Source organism: Entelurus aequoreus, linkage group LG11 (genome assembly GCF_033978785.1).
Source record: "Entelurus aequoreus isolate RoL-2023_Sb linkage group LG11, RoL_Eaeq_v1.1, whole genome shotgun sequence".
NCBI lineage: Eukaryota > Metazoa > Chordata > Actinopteri > Syngnathiformes > Syngnathidae > Entelurus > Entelurus aequoreus.
This window is the reverse complement of record NC_084741.1, coordinates 11,983,115-12,005,614: the sequence shown is the minus strand read 5'-3', so window position 1 is coordinate 12,005,614 and position 22,500 is coordinate 11,983,115. Positions and strand designations below refer to the sequence as shown.

General features: G+C 39.3%; 2 protein-coding genes across 5 annotated transcripts in view; one reads left to right on the top strand and one right to left on the bottom strand.

Moving 5' to 3' along the window:
- Positions 1-10,392, top strand: part of grwd1 (glutamate-rich WD repeat containing 1) — a 27,366-nt gene extending 16,974 nt beyond the window's left edge. The window contains exons 5-8 of one of the 4 annotated variants that reach the window (XR_009827718.1): positions 4,305-4,450; positions 4,515-4,706; positions 8,233-8,621; positions 8,765-10,390. Coding sequence is in view for 3 of the 4 variants with exons in the window: in XM_062062513.1 (XP_061918497.1) it covers positions 4,305-4,450; positions 4,515-4,706; positions 8,233-8,556 (662 nt within the window). In the remaining variant the exon portion in view is untranslated. Of the gene's footprint in view, positions 1-4,304; positions 4,451-4,514; positions 4,707-8,232 lie in introns of all 4 variants that reach the window. The other 3 variants (XM_062062513.1, XM_062062512.1, XM_062062511.1) reach the window with 3 other exon arrangements.
- Positions 10,393-20,259: 9,867 nt separating this feature from the next.
- cdc42ep5 (CDC42 effector protein (Rho GTPase binding) 5) overlaps positions 20,260-22,500 on the bottom strand; it is a 15,371-nt gene continuing 13,130 nt past the window's right edge. Inside the window, exon 2 of the mRNA XM_062064119.1 lies at positions 20,260-21,691. Coding sequence (XP_061920103.1) covers positions 20,968-21,687 — 720 coding nt within the window. The 5' untranslated portion in view covers positions 21,688-21,691 and the 3' untranslated portion in view covers positions 20,260-20,967. The remainder of the gene's footprint in view (positions 21,692-22,500) is intronic.

Below are 22,500 nucleotides of genomic sequence, written 5' to 3'. Positions count from 1 at the left end.
TAATAGCACAGCATTTACTTTAATCACACAATCCAAACAACCTTCCCTTGTCATGGTGCAAAAAAAAAAAAAAAAATAGAGATGTCCGATAATGGCTTTTTTGCCGATATCCGATATTCCGATAGTGTCCAACTCTTAATTACCGATTCTGATATCAAGCGATACCGATATATACAGTCGTGAAATTACCACATTATTATGCCGAATTTTGTTGTGATGCCCCGCTGGATGCATTAAACAATGTAACAAGATTTTCCAAAATAAATCAACTAGGGATGTCCGATAATGGCTTTTTGCCGATATCCGATATTCCGATATTGTCCGACTCTTTAATTACCGATACCGATATCAACCGATATATGCAGTCGTGGAATTAACACATTATTATGCCTAATTTGGACAACCAGATATGGTGAAGATAAGGTACTTTTTAAAAAAAATAGTTAAATAAGATGAATAAATTAAAAACATTTTCTTGAATAAAAAAGAAAGTACAACAATATAAAAACAGTTACATAGAAACTAGTAATGAATGAAAATTAGTAAAATTAACTGTTAAAGGTTAGTACTATTAGTGGACCAGCAGCACGCACAATCATGTGTGCTTACAGACTGTATCCCTTGCAGACTGTATTGATATATATTGATATATAATGTAGGAACCAGAATATTAATAACAGAAAGAAACAACCCTTTTGTGTGAATGAGTGTAAATGGGGGAGGGAGGTTTTTTGGGTTGGTGCACTAATTGTAAGTGTATCTTGTGTTTTTTATGTTGATTTAATAAAAAAAAATATATATAACGATACCGATAATAAAAAAACCGATACCGATAATTTCCGATATTACATTTTAACGCATATATCGGCCGATAATATCAGCAGGCCGATATTATCGGACATCTCTAAAATCAACTTAAGTTATGGATAAAAATGCCAACATGGCACTGCCATATTTATTATTGAAGTCACAAAGTGCATTATTTTTTTTTAACATGCCTCAAAACAGCAGCTTGGAATTTGGGACATGCTCTCCCTGAGAGAGCATGAGGAGATTGAGGTGGGCGGGGTTGGAGGGGGCGGGGTTGAGGTGTGTGGGGGCGGGGGTGTATATTGTAGCGTCCTGGAAGAGTTCGTGCTGCAAGGGGTTCTGGGTATTTGTTCTGTTGTGTTACGGTGCGGATGTTCTCCGAAATGTGTTTGTCATTCTTGTTTGGTGTGGGTTCACAGTGAGCCACATATTTGTAACAGTGTTAAACTTCTTTATTCGACCACCCTCAGTGTGACCTGTATGGCTGTTGACCAAGTTTGCCTCGCATTCACTTGTGTGTGTGAAAAGCCGTAGATATTATGTGACTGGGCCGGCACGCAAAGGCAGTGCCTTTAAGGTTTATTGGCGCTCGGTACTTCTCCCTACGTCCGTGTACACAGCCGCCTTTTAAAAAGTCATACGTTTTACTTTTTGATACCGATAATTTCCGATATTACATTTTAAAGCATTTATCGGCCGATAATATCGGCAGTCCGATATTATCGGACATTTCTTAAAAAAAACTGCATCTAAGATAAACGCCAACACACATAACACAACCTAATGTAGTGCATGATGGGAAATATATAAAACACTCTCTCCACACTTATCCATGTTTGCTGCATTCTAGCTGCCTAAAATTTCTGATTGATACAAAACTTTTAGAAGGTCATCACAGAAGTAAACTAGGTAAGAGTTGAACTTTCACATGTCCAGTTATATTCATTATATTAAATATATCCATCATACGTATTAGGTTTGGTCCGATACCAATATTTTAGTACCGGTGCCAAAATGTATTTAGATAATTTTCGGTACTTTTGTAAATAAAGGGGACCACAAAAAAAATTGCATTATTGGCTTTATTTTAACAAACAATGTTAGTGTACATGAAACAAATGTTTATTATTGCCATTTAGTCCCTAAATAAAATAGTGAACATACTAGACAACTTGTCTTTTAGTAGTAAGTAAACAAACAAAGACTCCTAATTAGTCTGCTGACGTATGCAGTAATGCCTGGTTCACACCAACGGCGCTTGCCGCGCTTTAAAGCGGCGAGCAAAGCGTCGTCATTTTTGTACATTTTTCCACGAATATCCCGATCTCCGAAGTAATGTTATGCTTTGATACACTCTGATACGCTCTGATACGAATTAGTTGCCGCTTTGTTACCGTTCCTCACGATTTGATGCAGCTTTGATCCAGCTTTGATACGCTTTAAATCACGCTTTGATACGTTTTATTACACTTTATTGAACTTTATTACGCTTTGATGCGATCCTGACGCTTTAAATCAGGCTCTGACACGATTATCAAGCTCTGTTGTGCATTGTTACAACAAAAATAAGAAAAAAATGTGAAAAACTCAGTATACTGTTTTCCACACATTTTTTATATTCATTTATTTTTTCAATTTCTCTTTTTTCCGTTATTATGTTTATTATTTATTATGTTTTATATCTTCATTTCTTTTATTTCTTTGTCATCTTAATAAATATCTCTTTCATTTCTTATGCTAGTTGACAATAATAAAAGGCATTTCTTTTATTTTTTATATTCATTTATTTTTTCAATTTCTCTTTTTTTTCGTTATATTATGTTTTATATCTTCATTTCTTTTATTTCTTTGTCATCTTAATAAATATGTCTTTCATTTCTTATGCTAGTTGACAATAATAAAAGGCATTTCTTTTATTTTTTATATTCATTTATTTTTTTAATTTCTCTTTTTTTTTCGTTATGTTTTATATCTTCATTTCTTTTATTTCTTTGTCATCTTAATAAATATCTATCTTTGATTTCTTATGCTAGTTGACAACAATAAAAGGCATTTCTTTTAAACGTAACATATTTTCTTTATTATTAACATTTTCATACAGAAAAATGATAGACAGTAATGTCAAACTGCAACATCAAACAGCAGAAGTACAGAAACAATGATCATCGTATAAAAAAGGCAATGATGCAAAAGAGAATGGATTTGTAATCCTGTGTTGGTTTTACATAAAGTTTCAATGTCACTAGTCAATATCACAGTCACTTCCTATTGCGCTTTGAACCAAGATCTGTTAAGCTTTCCTATGCTTTGAGTCAAGCTTTGTCAGGCTTTGTCACTCTCTCGGCGCTTTATTCCATTCTTGACAGAGCGCAGAATATTTTTAAACCGTTTAAAAAATTTTGGCGAACTTGCCGCATGTCCCGCTTCACTACAAGCTTTCCCACGATCCATTAGGACCCTCACGCTTTAATCAGGCTTTGTTACGCTTTAACGCCGCTTTGCATGCCGCTTTGCATGCCGCTTTAAAGCGCCGTCAAAGCGCCGTTGGTGTGAACCTAGCATAACATATTGTGTCATTCTATTATTTTGTCTACATTATAAAGGACAAACTGTAAAAATTGATTATTAATCTACTTGTTCATTTACTGTTAATATCTGCTTATTTTCTATTTTAACATGTTCTATCTACACTTCTGTTAAAATGTAATAATCCCTTATTCTTCTCTTCTTTGATACTTTATTAGTTTTGGATGATCCGATACCAAGTATTTACAGGATCATACATTGGTCATATTCAAAGTCCTCATGTGTCCAGGGACATATTTACTGACTTTATAAACATATGTTGTTGTTTTTTTAAAAAGGAAAAAAGATTTTGTGATGCAAAAAAATATTGATGTAATCATAGTAGTATCGATTAGATACACTCTTGTACTTGGTATCATTACAGTGGATGCCAGGTGTAGATCCACCCATGGCATTTGTTTACATTGTGACGGTGGTGAGCTATTGTATCCTCCTACGGTGTGTAGTGAAGCATGTTTAGCTATTCCTCGTCCTCCAGTGATAATGATACTTGTAAGAAACTTACTTTGTTTTTAACATGTACTATCTACCGTACACTTCTGTTCAAATGTAATAATCACTTATTCTTCTCTTCTTTGATACTTTACGTACATTAGTTTTGGAGGATACCACATATTTAGTTATCGATGCGATACCAAGTAGTTACAGGATCATACATTGGTCATATTCAAAGTCCTCATGTGTCCAGGGACGTATTTACTGGCTTTATAAACATAATATTAATTTTTTTTTTAAGGATTAAAGATTGTGTGACGATAAAAAAAAAATATGGATGTAATCATAGACTAGATACGCCATTATACTTGGTATCATTACAGTGGATGTCAGGTGTAGATCCACACACACTAAAAATCCAACCTGACTCAAAAGAAGATTGTGACTGTGAGGAAACGTGTTTGTGCCCGCAGGTCGTCTTGTCAGCGGCGACTGCAAGAAGAACATCCACATGTGGGAGCCGCAGGAGGGCGGAGCTTCCTGGCGTATCGACCAGCGGCCCTTCAGTTCCCACAGCAAGTCCGTGGAGGACCTGCAGTGGTCGCCCACGGAAGCCACGGTACTTAGTCCTGCGCCGGGAACCAAACCTTGCGTCCAGAAATGACGGCGGGGCTTCGTTTCAGGTGTTTGCTTCCTGCTCCGTGGATTGCTCCATCCGCGTTTGGGACATCCGAGCCCCGCCCAACTCCATGCTGGCAGCCAATGAGGCGCACGCGTCAGACATCAACGTCATCAGCTGGAACAGAACGGAGCCCTTCCTCCTGTCGGGGGGGGATGACGGACTCCTCAAAGTGTGGGACCTGCGGCAGTTTAAGGTAACATGGTCACCAGTCTAATACCAATACCACTCTGATATCTACTATGGATACTTGTACAGTGTAGACATAGTAACTCCAGTTGTAAACAAGACCAGACTATTGACTAGTTTCCCTGTCACTGAACTGTCACTTGTACAAAAGCAGTGAAGTTGTCACGTTGTGTAAATGGTAAATAAAAAGAGAATACAACAAATCCTTTTCAACTTATATTCAATTGAATAGACTGCAAAGACAAGATATTTCATGTTCACACTGAGAAACTTTATTTTTTGCAAATATTAGCTCATTTGGAATTTGAAGCTTGCGACATGTTTGAAAAAAGCTGGCACAAGTGGCAAAAAAGAGTGATAAAGTTGAGGAATGCTCATCAAAGACTTATTTGGAACATCCCACAGGTGAACAGGCTAATTGGGAACAGGTGGGTGCCATGATTGGGTATAAAAGTAGATTACATGAAATGCTCAGTCGTTCACAAACAAGGACGGGGCGAGGGTCACCACTTTGTCAACAAATGCCTGAGCAAATTGTTTAAGAACAACATTTCTCAACAAGGAATTTAGGGATTTCACCATCTACGCTCCGTAATATCATCAAAGGGTTCAGAGAATCTGGAGAAATCACTGCACGTAAGCCATGATATTACACACCGTGGATCCCTCAGGCGGTACTGCATCAAAAAGCCACATCAGTGTGTAAAGGATATCACCACATGGACTCAGGAACACTCCAGAAAACCACTGTCGGTAACTACAATTGGTCGCTACATCTGTAAGTGCAAGTTAAAACTCTACTATGCAAAGCCAAAGTCAAAGCCATTTATCAACAACACCCAGAAACGCTTCGCTGGGCCCGAGCTCATCTAAGATGGACTGATACAAAGTGGAAAAGTGTTCTGTGGTCTGACAAGTCCACATTTCAAATTGTTTTTGGAAACTGTGGACGTCGTGTCCTCCGGACCAAAGAGGAAAAGAACCATCCGGATTGTTCTAGGGTGAAAGTGTAAAAGGCAGCATGTGTGATGGTATGGGGGTGTATTAGTGGCCAAGACATGGGTAACTTACACATCTGTGAAGGCACCATTAATCCTGAAAGGTACATACAGCTTTTGGATTAGAATAAAAAAGAAGTTTCTCAGTGTGAACATGAAATATCTTGTCTTTGCAGTCTATTCAATTGAATATAAGTTGAAAAGGATTTGTTGTATTCTCTTTTTATTTAGCATTTATATAACAATACCTCTGCATAACATTGTTAGATTATTAACATTGAAGGTAACAACACACTGCTCTTTCCTCGTCAATATCAGTTATCAGCCTACTTCACTCCTAACAATGTTGGTATCGGCCTACTTCCCTACCAACAATGTTGGTATCGGCCTACTTCCCTACCAACAATGTTGGTATCAGCCTATTTCACTACTAACAATATTGGTATCGGCCTACTTCACTACTAACAATGTTGGTATCGGCATACTTCACTACTAACAGCGTTGGTATCGGTCTACTTCACTACTAACAATGTTGGTATCGGCCTACTTCACTACTAACAATGTTGGTATCGGCCTACTTCACTACTAACAATGTTGGTATCGGCCAATTTTTACTACTAACAGTGTTGGTATCGGCTTACTTCACTACTAACAATGTTGGTATCGGCCTACTTCCCTACCAACAATGTTGGTATCGGCCTACTTCACTACTAACAATGTTGGTATCGGCCTACTTCACTACTAACAATGTTGGTATCGGTATACTTCCCTACCAACAATGTTGGTATCGACCTACTTCCCTACCAACAATGTTGGTATCGGCCTATTTCACTACTAACAATGTTGGTATCGGCCTACTTCACTACTAACAATGTTGGTATCGGCCTACTTCACTACTAACAATGTTGGTATCGGCCTACTTCACTACTAACAATGTTGGTATCGGCCAATTTTTACTACTAACAGTGTTGGTATCAGCCTACTTCCCTACCAACAATGTTGGTATCGGCCTACTTCACTACTAACAATGTTGGTATCGGCCTACTTCACTACTAACAATGTTGGTATCGGCATACTTCCCTACCAACAATGTTGGTATCGGCCTACTTCCCTACCAACAATGTTGGTATCAGCCTATTTCACTACTAACAATATTGGTATCGTCATACTTCACTACTAACAATATTGGTATCGGCCTACTTCACTACTAACAATAAAAAATTTGGTATCAGCCTACTTTACAACTAATAACGGTCCCTTATAATAATCAATATTTGTATCGATCTACTATCCTAATAATAAATATTGGTATCGATGAGGTGGCGACTTGTCCAGGGGGTACCCCGCCTTCCGCCCGATTGTAGCTGAGATAGGCTCCAGTGCCCCCCGCGACCCCGAAGGGAATAAGCGGTAGAAAATGGATGGATGGATGGGTATCGACCTACTTCACTACTAATAATCAATATTGGTTCTCGACCTACTTTCTATCTAATAATCAATATTGGTATCAACCTACTTCACTACTAATAATCAATATTGGTATAGACCTACTTCCCTTCTAATAATCAATATTGGTATCTGCCTACTTCACTACTAGTATTCAATATTGGTTATTGACCTACTTTCCTTCTAATAATCAATATTGGTATCGACTTACTTCACTTCTAATAATGAATATTGGTATCGACCTACTTCACTACTAATAGTCAATATTGGTATCAACCTACTTCACTTCTAATAATCAATATTGGTACCGACCTACTTCCCTTCAAACAATCAATATTGGTATCGATCTACTTCACTTCTAATCAATATTGGTATCGACCTACTTCACTTCTAATAGTCAATATTGGTATCGACCTACTTCACTTCTAATAGTCAATATTGGTATCAACCTACTTCACTTCTAATAATCAATATTGGTATCGACCTACTTCTCTTCTAACAATCAATATTGGTATCGATCTATTTCACTTCTAATCAATATTGGTATCGACCTACTTCACTACTAATAATCAATATTGGTTATCGACCTACTTTCCTTCTAATAATGAATATTGGTATCGACCTACTTCACTACTAATAATCAATATTGGTATTGACCTACTTCACTTCTAATAATCAATATTGGTATCGACCTACTTCACTTCTAATAATGAGTATTGGTATCGACCTACTTCACTACTAATAATCAGTATCGGCCCTGAAAAGAAGATATCGTCAATCTGGTATTCAAGTTGATATTTTCTTCAAACAGTTCTAGGTAGTTCTTATTTGAGTAATCTGGATCAGAAAGCAGTGAGTGTGAAACCGTGTAGTGTCAATGAATCCAGATCTGATCCAGATCAACATGGATTGAAGGTGTCTTCTGATACCTGAATAAACAATGCAACATGAGTCAGAGAGTGGAATCCAGATCTGGTTCTGATCCAGCAATGTAAACACCAGCCTGTCCAATCTGACTCCGCCCTCTGACTCCGCCCTCTGACTCTGCCCTCTGACTCCACCCTCTGACTCCACCCTCTGACTCCGCAGACGGGCAGGCCCGTGGCCACCTTCAAGCAGCACGGCGCCCCCATCACCTCAGTGGAGTGGAGCCCGGCCGACCCCGGCGTGTTCGCCGCGTCCGGCGCCGACGACGTGGTCAGCCAGTGGGATCTGTCGGTGGAGTCATGTGACACCAAGGTGCAGTCATGTGACACCAAGGTGCAGGACCTGCATGGTCTGCCCCCCCAGCTGCTCTTCCTGCACCAGGGACAGTCTGACATCAAGGAGATCCACTGGCACCCCCAAGTCCCTGGTGTCCTGGTCTCCACCGCCCTCTCTGGGTTCAACGTCTTCAGGACCATCTCTGTCTAGTACCACTACTACCGCCGTACTACAGGTTCTACCGCCGTACTACAGGTATTACCGCAGTACTACAAGTACTACCGCCGTACTACAGGTATTACCGCGGTACTACACGTACTACCGCAGTACCACAGATACTACTACAGGTACTACCGCCGTACTACAGGTACTACCACCGTACTACCACCGTACTACAGTTGCTACCGCCGTACTACAGGTATTACCGCAGTACTACCGCAGTACTACAAGTACTACCGCCGTACTACAGGTATTACCGCAGTACTACCGCAGTACTACAGGAACGGCCGCCGTACCACAGGTGCTACCACAGTACTACAGGTGCTACCGCAGTACTACCGCAGTACTACCGCAGTACTACATGTACATGACATACTTCACTTTTCTACCCATCTGTCCATAAGTCCACACACGTCTTTGAAGTACCGCCACAAATAAAAGCAAGTACTATGGGGAAAGGCTCGTACTCGTCTACCTTCAAAGTGCACACTCCATGCTATATTTCGGCGCGGTCATGCTAACTTTAGCATGCTAACAGCACGTGTCGAGTAGCAGAGTTTGAAATGAGCTAACACGCTAACAGTTAGCCTATGTCAAGTACACAGATATATGACAGTAGGCTACACCTGCAAGATTAGCCACCATGCTAACGTTAGCATGGCCACGTTAGCAAGGAGCATTTTGACCAAACGTTTTCAGCGCCCACATTTTTCATCCGATTCAAAGCAGTGACCTACCAAAACGTTGGTCTCCTTCGCCACACCTGGGCTATTATTTGGGTCTAGTCCTCAACTTTCAACATTTCCAGGAGTTCCACCTTTTACCAGGATTTTTCTTCCCATTTGAAATACATTTTTCAAACTTTCGCATTTATCAAACCCTTCCAAAGTTAAAATAGCCAACATGCTAACGTGAGCATGCTAACAGTTAGCTTACGTCAAGTAGCAAAACAAATGTGACTGAGGTGTCGTTAGGCTATATCTGTAAAATTAGCGCTAGCAAGGTAGCATTAGCTAAGAGCATTTCGACTAAAGAAATTTTTTTATCTGAATCAAAACATTTATGTTAGCAATTTTAGCTAATTTTGTCAGTATGCACCTATCTCGGTCACGTATTTTGCTTCTTGGCACATGCTGTTAGCATGCTAACAGTCAGCCTGTAGGCTATACCTGGAAAATTAGATGACCAAAAAGCTACCGCACTTATGTTAGCATGGTAACATTAGCAAGGAGCATTTTGACTTTGGAACAATTTGAAACGGTTAAGAAATGTTGGAAATGTGCTAAAAAAGTGTGGAAATCCTTGATACGGAAGTTTATACTTTAAATGAAAAATGCTAACATGCTAATGCTAGCAAGCGTTTTTATTGGTGAACCGTATGAATCAGATGAAAACTGTAGCCGTTGAAAACGCACCAAAGTCAAAATGCTCCTAGCTAATGTGACCATGCTAACGTCAGCGTGGTAGCTAATTTTGCAGGTATAGCCTACACCTCAGTCATATATTTTGGTAGTTGACGTAAGCATGTTAGCTAGCTTAGCTAATTTCATTGGTATACACCTCTGTCATGCATTTTGGTACTTGATGTAGGCTAACTGTTAGCATGCTAACTACTTACTGTATTTTGACTTGGCAGTTGAATATGTACCATAGTCAAAATGCTCCTTGCTAATGTTACCATGCTAATGTTAGCAAAGTAGCTTTTTTTCCTCATCTAGTTTTAGAGGTATGGCCTACGCCTCAGTCAAATATTTTGGTACTTGACGTAAACTAACTGTTAGTATGTTAGCTAGCTTAGCTAATTTAATTGGTATACACCCAAGTCATGTATTTTGGTACTTGATGTAGGCTAACTTTTAGCATGCTAACTACTTACTGTATTTTGACTTGGCAGCTGAAAACGTACCGTAGCAAAGTAGCTTTTTTTCCTCATCTAATTTTAGAGGTATGGCCTACACTTCGGTCACATATTTTGGTACTTGACGTAAACTAGCTGTTAGTATGTTAGCTAGCTTGGCTAATTTAATTGGTATACACCCAAGTCATGTATTTTGGTACTTGATGTAGGCTAACTTTTAGCATGCTAACTACTTACTGTATTTTGACTCGGAAGTTGAATATGTACCATAGTCAAAATGCTCCTTGCTAATGTTACCATGTTAATGTTAGCAAAGTAGCTTTCATCTTATTTTGGAGGTATAGCCTACGCCTCAGTCATATATTTTGGTACTTGACGTAAGCTACCTGTTAGCATGCTAACCGCATGTTAGCTAGCTTAGCTAATTTGGTTGGTATACACCGCAGTCTTATATTTTGGTACTCGATGTAGGCTAACTGTTAGCATGCTAACTACTTACTGTATTTTGACTCGGCAGCTGCAAACATAGTCAAAATGCTCCTTGCTAATGTTACCATGCTAATGTTAGCAAAGTAGCTTTTTTTTGTCATCTAATTTTAGAGGTATGGCCTACGCCTCAGTCAATTATTTTGGTACTTGACGTAAACTAGCTGTTAGCATGTTAGCTAATTTCGTTGGTATACACCTCAGTCTTATATTTTGGTACTTGATGTAGGCTAGCTGTTAGCATGCTAACCGCATGTTAGCTAGCTTAACTAATTTGGTTGGTATACACCTCAGTCATATATTTTGGTACTTGGTGTAGGCTAGCTGTTAGCATGCTAACTACTTACTGTATTTTGACTTGACAGCTGCAAACTGTCAAAACGCTCCTTGCTAATGTTAGCAAAGTAGCTTTTTTTTGTCATCTAATTTTGAAGGTATGGCCTACACCTCAGTCATATATTTTGGTACTTGACGTAAACTGTTAGCTAATTTGGTTGGTATACACCTCAGTCATGTATTTTGGTACTTGATGTAGGCTGAAAGTTAGCATGTTAGCTATTTTAGCTCCTTGACGTGTGATCGATCAGTGATGCCAAATATTCCCAAATATAGTTTTTATTGTAAACCACAGGACATGAACTGCATTTCAGCCAGCAAGTTGGACCCAAATGTCACCATTTTTACAGCATGATTGGGAAAACAACTCGTTGAATATTTGATTGTCTCAGCATTTTTGTTTCCAGCCTGAAAGCCCCAAAAGAAAAAAAAGCTTTGGTACTTGATGAGGAACATGCAGAACTATGACCGTGAGAACTGCAAGTGGATCTGATCCAGAGAAGTTCCCATAGTCAGACATGGAATGGGACAAAGATGAGATGTAAACATGCAATAAGAGTACAGAGAATCATGAAGGTTCACAGGCTTGCAACTTCTCACTGACAACACAAAACAGACCAGGGAACCCGTTTATGTTGACGTCCGCCTAAACGCCCGTCAACGTTGACTCAAAGCGGAACTGTGCTAGTCAGTCCTGAGCCAGCGGTACAATGATACCCCATTTATGTGGTGTGTCGTCACGCCGCCATCTGCTGGCTGCCAAGAGTCACTACAACAGACCGGCAAACTAAATAGTTTTGGTCTGAAATGAATACGTGTGATGAAAAATATGATTCTGGTCAAATTATCGTTGTTGTTGTTGTTGCTATAATATTACAATTAGAAAATTCCCACAGACGTTTTTATGGGTCTGCGGCCTGGGATCCATCGAGGCCGGCATACTTTTAAGATGGCACCAAGTATCAAAAGCCATGATTTGTAGGTTTAAACATTCAAAATTATCTCAAAAGCTAGCATTAAAAGTTAGCATACTTTTAAGATGCCGCAAAGTATTAAACATCCATGATTTGTATGTTTAAACATTCAAAATTATCTAAAAAGCTAGCATACTTTTGAGATGGCGCAAAGTATTAGAATCCATGAGTTGTAGGTTCAAACATACAACATTAGCTCAAAAGCTAGCATACTTTTAAGATGTGCCGAGTATCAAAAACCATGATTTGTATGTTTAAACATTCAAAATTATCTCAAAAGCTAGCATTAAAAGTTAACATACTTTTAAGATGCCGCAAAGTATTAAACATCCATGATTTGTATGTTTAAACATTCAAAATTACCTCAAAAGCTAGCATACTTTTAAGATGCCGCAAAGTATTAAACATCCATGATTTGTATGTTTAAACATTCAAAATTATCTAAAAAGCTAGCATACTTTTGAGATGTGCCAAGTATCAAAAGCCATCATTTGTAGGTTTAAACATTCAAAATTATCTAAAAAGCTAGCATACTTTTAAGATGCCGCAAAGTATTAAAAATCCATGATTAGTATGTTTAAACATTCAAAATTATCTAAAAAGCTAGCATACTTTTGAGATGGCGCAAAGTATTAAACATCCATGATTTGTAGGTTTAAACATTCAAAATTACCTCAAAAGCTAGCATACTTTTAAGATGCCGCAAAGTATTAAAAATCCATGATTTGTATGTTTAAACATTCAAAATTACCTCAAAAGTTAGCATACTTTTGAGATGGTGCAAAGTATTAAAATCCATGAGTTGTAGGTGCAAACATATATTAGCTCAAAAGCTAGCATACTTTTAAGATGCACCAAGTATCAAAAGCCATGATTTGTAGGTTTAAACATTCAAAATTATCTAAAAAGCTAGCATTAACAGTTAGCATACTTTTAAGATGCCGCAAAGTATCAAAATCCATGAGTTGTAGGTTCAAACATACATTAGCTCAAAAGCTAGCATACTTTTAAGATGGTGCCAAGTTTTCAAATCCAAGATTTGTAGGTTTAAATATACAAAATTAGCTCAAAAGCTCCCATTAAATGTTAGCATACTTTTAAGATGCCGCAAAGTATTAGAATCCATGAGTTGTAGGTTCAAACATACATTAGCTCAAAAGTTAGCATACTTTTAAGATGCGGCTAGTATTAAAAGCCATGATTTGTAGGTTTAAACATTCAAAATTAGCTCAAAAGCTAACATTAAAAGTTAGCATACTTTTAAGATGCCGCAAAGTATTCGAATCCTTGACTTGTAGGTTTAAACATACAAAATTATCTAAAAAAAAAAAAACTAGAATAAAAGTTAGCATACTTTTAAGATGCCGCAAAGTATTAAACATCCATGATTTGTATGTTTAAACATTCAAAATTATCTCAAAAGTTAGCATACTTTTGAGATGGCGCAAAGTATTAGAATCCATGAGTTGTAGGTTCAAACATACAACATTAGCTCAAAAGCTAGCATACTTTTAAGATGTGCCAAGTATCAAAAGCCATGATTTGTAGGTTTAAACATTCAAAATTAGCTCAAAAGCTAACATTAAAAGTTAGCATACTTTTAAGATGCCGCAAAGTATTCGAATCCTTGACTTGTAGGTTTAAATATACAAAATTATCTAAAAAAAACCAACAAACTAGAATAAAAGTTAGCATACTTTTAAGATGGCGCCAAGTATTTAAATCCATGGGTTGTAGGCTTAAACATTCAAAATTAGTAAAAAAAAAAAAAAAAAGTTAGCATTTAATTTTAGCATACCTTAAAGATGCCGCAAAGTATACGAATCCTTGACTTGTAGCTTTAAACATACAAAATTATCTAAAAAAGCTAGAATAAACGTTAGCATACTTATACGATGGCACCGAGTATTCAAATCTATCATTTGTAGCTTTAAACATACCAAATTATCTAAAACGCTAGCATTGAAAGTTAGCATACTTTTAAGATGGCACAAAATTTTCCAATCCAAGATTTGTAGGTTTAAATATTCAAAATTACCTCAAAAGTTAGCATACTTTTAAGATATATCAGAAGCCATGATTTGTATGTTTAAACATTCAAAATTAGCTCAAAAGCTCGCATTAAAAGTTTGCATACTTTTAAGATGCCGCAAAGTATTAAAAATCCATGATTTGTAGGTTTAAACATTCAAAATTACCTCAAAAGCTAGCATACTTTTAAGATGCGCCAAGTATTAAAAGCCATGATTTGTAGGATTACCGGTAAACATTCAAAATTAGCTCAAAAGCTAACATTAAAAGTTAGCATACTTTTAAGATGCCGCAAAGTATTCGAATCCTTGACTTGTAGGTTTAAACATACAAAATTATTTAAAACAAAACAAACTAGAATAAAAGTTAGCATACTTTTAAGATGGCGCCAAGTATTTAAATCCATGGGTTGTAGGTTTAAACATTCAAAATTAGTAAAAAAAAATAAAAAAAGCTAGCATTTAATGTTAGCATACCTTTAAGATGCCGCAAAGTATACGAATCCTTGACTTGTAGCTTTAAACATACAAAATGATCTAAAACAGCTAGAATAAACGTTAGCATACTTATACGATGGCGCCAAGTATTCAAATCCATCATTTGTAGCTTTAAACATACAAAATTATCTAAAACGCTAGCATTGAAAGTTAGCATACTTTTAAGATGGCACTAAGTTTTCCAATCCAAGATTTGTAGGTTTAAATATTCAAAATTACCTCAAAAGTTAGCATACTTTTAAGATGCGCCAAGTATCAAAAGCCATGATTTGTATGTTTAAACATTCAAAATTAGCTCAAAAGCTCGCATTAAAAGTTAGCATACTTTTAAGATGCCGCAAAGTATTAAAAATCCATGATTTGTAGGTTTAAACATTCAAAATTACCTCAAAAGTTAGCATACTTTTAAGATGGTGCAAAGTATTAGAATCCGTGAGTTGTAGGTGCAAACATACATTAGCTCAAAAGCTAGCATACTTTTAAGATGCGCCAAGTTTTAAAAGCCATGATTTGTAGGTTTAAACATACAAAATTATCTAAAACAAAAAAAACAGAATAAAAGTTAGCATACTTTTAAGATGGCGCCAAGTATTTAAATCCATGGGTTGTAGGCTTAAACATTCAAAATTAGTAAAAAAAAAAAAAAAAAAGTGAGCATTTAATGTTAGCATACGTTTAAGATGCCGCAAAGTATACGAATCCTTGACTTGTAGCTTTAAACATACAAAATTATCTAAAAAAGCTAGAATAAACGTTAGCATACTTATACGATGGCGCCAAGTATTCAAATCCATCATTTGTAGCTTTAAACATACAAAATTAGCTCAAAAGCTCGCATTAAAAGTTAGCATACTTTTAAGATGCCGCAAAGTATTAAAAATCCATGATTTGTAGGTTTAAACATTCAAAATTACCTCAAAAGTTAGCATACTTTTAAGATGGTGCAAAGTATTAGAATCCATGAGTTGTAGGTGCAAACATACATTAGCTCAAAAGCTAGCATACTTTTAAGATGCGCCAAGTATTAAAAGCCATGATTTGTAGGTTTAAACATACAAAATTACCTCAAAAGCTAACACTAAAAGTTAGCATACTTTTAAGATGCCGCAAAGTATTCAAATCCTTGACTTGTAGGTTTAAACATACAAAATTATCTAAAACAAAAAAAACAGAATAAAAGTTAGCATACTTTTAAGATGGCGCCAAGTATTTAAATCCATGGGTTGTAGGCTTAAACATTCAAAATTAGTAACAAAATAAAAAAATAAAAAAAGTGAGCATTTAATGTTAGCATACCTTTGAAATGCCGCAAAGTATACGAATCCTTGACTTGTAGCTTTAAACATACAAAATTATCTAAAAAAACTGGAATAAACGTTAGCATACTTATACGATGGCACCAAGTATTCAAATCCATCATTTGTAGCTTTAAACATACAAAATTATCTAAAAAGCTAGCATTGAAAGTTAACATACTTTTAAGATGGCGCCAAGTTTTCAAATCCAAGATTTGTAGGTTTAAACATTCAAAATTAGCTCAAAAAAGCTCGAATAAACGTTAGCATACTTTTAAGATGGCGCCAAGTATTCAAATCCTTGATTTGTAGCTTTAAACATTCAAAATTAGTTTTTTTTAAAAAAAGCTAGCATACTTTTAAGATGGCACCAAGTATTTAAATCCATGATTTGTAGGTTTAAACATACAAAATTATCTAAAAAAAAAAGCTAGCATGAAATGTTAGCATGCTAGTTGCCATAATACTAAAATGATCCCAAACTTCAACTTTTGTCTCATTTAGCGACATAAAGCGACATAAAGTGACATAAAAGCTCCTCCCACTTCTGTCTGTCCGAGCCGTCACTTGTTGCTACCTGATCAAGTTTGGTGCGACGATACCAATCGGATTGTGGATTCTTGCCAAGTGATATTTTCTCTACTAATAGTAATTATTTTTAAAACTGGGGTAAAAAGCTCTTTGATGGCCCAAAAACTATTTTTTTTAAATGGACTTTTATTTTTTTTCATTATCCATTTAAAAAAGATGCTGACTGTAAAATGAAATGTGCTAACTGCTAGTTTCAGAAAGTGTTCCCTCCAGGTGTGCATCATCTTATCTTCTCTGCCGCGCTAACAACTAATCTTATCTTCTCTGTCGCGCTAACACCTAATCCTTCTTTTCATGGCTGGGAGGGAAACAACGCTGCCGTGCTTTTATTTTGAAACCGACTTTGCACGAGACAGGAAGTCGCAGTGTGCGTATTCGGAAGCTGTGTGTAGTTCTTCACAAAACTCATTTGTTAGCAGTTTGAGGGCTAAATTGGGTGAATCTGCATAATTGGCCGTGACGCATGTTCAAAAAGGGGGAAAAAACAGTTGAGAGGAGCGATGTGTGCTAGAAAGTGGCTTGTTTCCTCTTATAATCTCCGTCTTATGCTCTGGCAGAGCAGGTGCCTTAAAATGTCTTTATGAGCCAGGGCGAACACACCACATTTATTTGTGGCGCTCCAGCAACATTCCACAAATAAATGATTGAGATAACATGTCAACATTAACGGTCCCATATTTCATCTTATGCTCTGGCAGAGCAGGTGTGTTAAAATTTCTTTATGAGCCAGGGCGAACACACCACATGTACTTGTGGCGCTCCGGCATCGTTACTGCGGGGCCGCCACAAATAAATGATTGAGATAACATGTCAACATAAACGGTCCCATATTTTGTCTCATGCTCTGGCGGAGAAAGTGCGTTAAAATGTCTTTATGAGCCAGGGTGAACACACCACATGTACTTGTGGCGCTCTAGCTTCGTTCCTGCGGGGCCGCTACAAATAAATGATTAAGATAATAACATGTCATATTTTGTCTCATGCTCTGGCTGAGCAAGTGTGTTAAAATGTCTCTATGAGCCAGGGTGAACACACCACATGTACTTGTGGCGCTCCAGCTTCGTTCCTGCGGGGCCGCCACAAATAAATGATTGATATAATAACATGTCAACATAAACGGTCCCATATTTTGTCTCATGCTCTGGCGGAGAAAGTGCGTTAAAATGTCTTTATGAGCCAGGGTGAACACACCACATGTACTTGTGGCGCTCCAGCATCGTTCCTAGGGGGCCGCCACAAGTAAATGATTGAGATAACATGTCAACATAAACGATCTCATATTTTGTCGCATGCTCTGGCAGAGCAGGTGTGTTAAAATGTCTTTATGAGCCAGGGCGAACACACCACATGTACTTGTGGCGCTCCAGCTTCGTTCCTGCGGGGCCGCCACAAATAAATGATTGCGATCATAACATGTCAACATAAACGGTCCCATCTTTTGCTTTGGCAGAGAAGGTGCGTTAACTTGTCTTTATGAGCCAGGGCGAACACACCACATGTACTTGTGGCGCTCCAGCATCGTTCCTGGGGGGCCGCCACAAATAAATGATTAAGATGATAACATGTCATATTTTGTCTTATGCTCTGGCAGAGAAGGTGCGTTAAAATGTCTTTATGAGCCAGGGCGAACACACCACATGTACTTGTGGCGCTCCAGCTTCGTTCATGCGGGGCCGCCACAAATAAATGATTGCGATAATAACATGTCAACATAAACGGTCCCATCTTTTGCTTTGGCAGAGAAGGTGCGTTAACTTGTCTTTATGAGCCAGGGCGAACACACCACATGTACTTGTGGCGCTCCAGCATCGTTCCTGGGGGGCCGCCAGATAGATAACATGTCATATTTTGTCTTATGCTCTGGCAGAGAAGGTGCGTTAAAATGTCTTTATGAGCCAAGGCGAACACACCACATGTACTTGTGGCGCTCCAGAAACATTCCTGCGGGGCCGCCACAAATAAATGATTGAGATAATAACATGTCAACACAAACGGTCCCATCTTTTGCTTTGGCAGAGAAGGTGCGTTAACTTGTCTTTATGAGCCAGGGTGAACACACCACATGTACTTGTGGCGCTCCAGCATCGTTCCTGGGGGGCCGCCACAAGTAAATGATTGAGATAACATGTCAACATAAACGATCTCATATTTTGTCGCATGCTCTGGCAGAGCAGGTGTGTTAAAATGTCTTTATGAGCCAGGGCGAACACACCACATGTACTTGTGGCGCTCCAGCTTTGTTCCTGCGGGGCTGCCACAAATAAATGATTGCGATAATAACATGTCAACATAAACGGTCCCATCTTTTGCTTTGGCAGAGAAGGTGCGTTAACTTGTCTTTATGAGCCAGGGCGAACACACCACATGTACTTGTGGCGCTCCAGCATCGTTCCTGGGGGGCCGCCACAAATAAATGATTAAGGTGATAACATGTCATATTTTGTCTTATGCTCTGGCAGAGAAGGTGCGTTAAAATGTCTTTGAGCCAAGGCGAACACACCACATGTACTTGTGGTGCTCCAGAAACATTCCTGCGGGGCCGCCACAAGTAAATGATTGAGATAATAACATGTCAACACAAACGGTCCCATCTTTTGCTTTGGCAGAGAAGGTGCGTTAACTTGTCTTTATGAGACAGGGCGAACACACCACATGTACTTGTGGCGCTCCAGCATCGTTCCTGGGGGGCCGCCACAAATAAATGATTGAGATAATAACATGTCAACATATACGGTCCCATCTTTTGCTCTAGCAGAGCAGGTGCGTTAAAAATGTCTTTATGAGCCAGGGCGAACTCACCACATGTACTTGTGGCGCTCCAGCATCATTCCTGCGGGGCCGCCACAAATAAATGATTGAGATAATAACATGTCAACATAAACGGTCCCATCTTTTGCTTTGGCAGAGAAGGTGCGTTAACTTGTCTTTATGAGACAGGGCGAACACACCACATGTACTTGTGGCGCTCCAGCATCGTTCCTGGGGGGCCGCCACAAATAAATGATTGAGATAACAGGTCAACATAAACAGTCCCATATTTTGTCTTATGCTCTGGCAGAGCAGGTGTGTTAAAATGTCTTTGAGCCAGGGAGAACACACCACATGTACTTGTGGCGCTCCAGCATCATTACTGCGGGGCCGCCACAAATAAATGATTGAGATAATAACATGTCAACATAAACGGTCCCATCTTTTGCTCTAGCAGAGCAGGTGCGTTAAAAATGTCTTTATGAGCAAGGGCGAACACACCACATGTACTTGTGGCGCTCCAGCATCGTTCCTGCGGGGCCGCCACAAATAAATGATTGAGATAATAACATGTCAACATAAACGGTCCCATCTTTTGCTTTGGCAGAGAAGGTGCGTTAACTTGTCTTTATGAGACAGGGCGAACACACCACATGTACTTGTGGCGCTCCAGCATCGTTCCTGGGGGGCCGCCACAAATAAATGATTGAGATAACAGGTCAACATAAACAGTCCCATATTTTGTCTTATGCTCTGGCAGAGCAGGTGTGTTAAAATGTCTTTGAGCCAGGGAGAACACACCACATGTACTTGTGGCGCTCCAGCATCATTACTGCGGGGCCGCCACAAATAAATGATTGAGATAATAACATGTCAACATAAACGGTCCCATCTTTTGCTTTGGCAGAGAAGGTGCGTTAACTTGTCTTTATGAGACAGGGCGAACACACCACATGTACTTGTGGCGCTCCAGCATCGTTCCTGGGGGGCCGCCACAAATAAATGATTGAGATAACAGGTCAACATAAACAGTCCCATATTTTGTCTTATGCTCTGGCAGAGCAGGTGTGTTAAAATGTCTTTGAGCCAGGGAGAACACACCACATGTACTTGTGGCGCTCCAGCATCATTACTGCGGGGCCGCCACAAATAAATGATTGAGATAATAACATGTCAACATAAACGGTCCCATCTTTTGCTCTAGCAGAGCAGGTGCGTTAAAAATGTCTTTATGAGCAAGGGCGAACACACCACATGTACTTGTGGCGCTCCAGCATCGTTCCTGCGGGGCCGCCACAAATAAATGATTGAGATAACATGTCAACATAAACGGTCCCATCTTTTGCTCTAGCAGAGCAGGTGCGTTAAAAATGTCTATGAGCCAGGGCGAACACACCACATGTACTTGTGGCGCTCCAGCATCGTTCCTGTGGGGCCGCCACAAATAAATGATCGAGATAATAACATGTCAACATAAACGGTCAACAACATCATGGGGTCTTTGGTGTATTTGTCAGATAAAAAGGTTTTCTTCCCGCTTCCAGAGTCGCGTCACATGACCGTTGCCAAACTGTGGCCCCGCCCTCCTATAGGCCGATCTCGTCGTCGAACTCGTCTTCGAAGGTGTAGCCCCGCCCCCCTTCCTCCTCGTCCTCTGAGTCCGTCTCTGATTGGCCGTTCCTGGGCCTCCTCCTGTCCAGCGCGTCGCAGTCGGAGCCGTGAGACGTGGCGGGGCTGGGCGGAGCCTCCTCAGGGGGGCTGGGACTCTCCACGGGCTCCTGGTCCTGGAAGTCCTGACCCTGGTCTTCCTCGGAGGGCCGGCGTATGATCTCGTCCCGCTTGTCGCTGAATCTGACTTTGGGTCGCTTGGCTTTGATTCCGCCGTCGCCCGTCTGGTTCTCGCCGGTCCCGTTGGGCAGATTGTGGTGCTGGGGTTTGACGGGAGACGACGGGTCGCCTTCGGGCCGGAACGTGTCCAGGCCCAGTCCGTCCATCACGCCCAGCACGTCCCCCAGCATGGAAGGACCCAGGTCCAGATCCAAGTCCAAGGCGAAGGACGACGCCGACTCGCAGTACTCGGGGTCCTCGCTTGTTGGCGGGTCTTGGTAGAAGGTCACGTGGTCTACGGGCGCCGGCGCCGGGTCGGAGGTGGGCGGGCTGGGGCCCAGCGTGGACAGGAAGGAGGTGTCCCCGAAGGCGTCGCCGCCTCTGCCGATGTGCATGGTGTGGCGGAAGTCGCCCAGCGGGGCCGAGATCATGGTGGGGTCCAAGCGGGACGCCCGGCTTGAGGATTTGTGGAGTGGCATGATTCTGAAAATATGACCAAGAAAACACGGTCAGCTGGGACGCATCGCACATTTATCCATAAAAACTATATATTTACCCAGCGCACATTTATCCATAAAAACTATATATTTACCCAGCGCACATATATCCATAAAAACTATATATTTACACATCGCACATTTATCCATAAAAACTATATATTTACACATTGCACATTTATCCATAAAAACTATATATTTACCCAGCGCACATTTATCCATAAAAACTATATATTTACCCAGCGCACATATATCCATAAAAACTATATATTTACACATCGCACATTTATCCATAAAAACTATATATTTACACATTGCACATTTATCCATAAAAACTATATATTTACCCAGCGCACATTTATCCATAAAAACTATATATTTACCCAGCGCACATTTATCCATAAAAACTATATATTTACCCAGCGCACATTTATCCATAAAAACTATATATTTACACATCGCACATTTATCCATAAAAACTATATATTTACCCAGCGCACATTTATCCATAAAAACTATATATTTACCCAGCGCACACTTATCCATAAAAAATATATATATTTACCCATCGCACATTTATCCATAAAAACCTCACATATATATTTACTCATCACACATTTATCCATAAAAACTATTTACCCAGCGCACATTTATCCATAAAAACTCACATGTATATTTACCCATCGCACATGTAACCATAAAAACTAATGTGTATATTTACTCATCGCACATTTATCCATAAAACCTATTTACCCAGCGCACATTTATCCATAAAAACTAATGTGTATATTTACC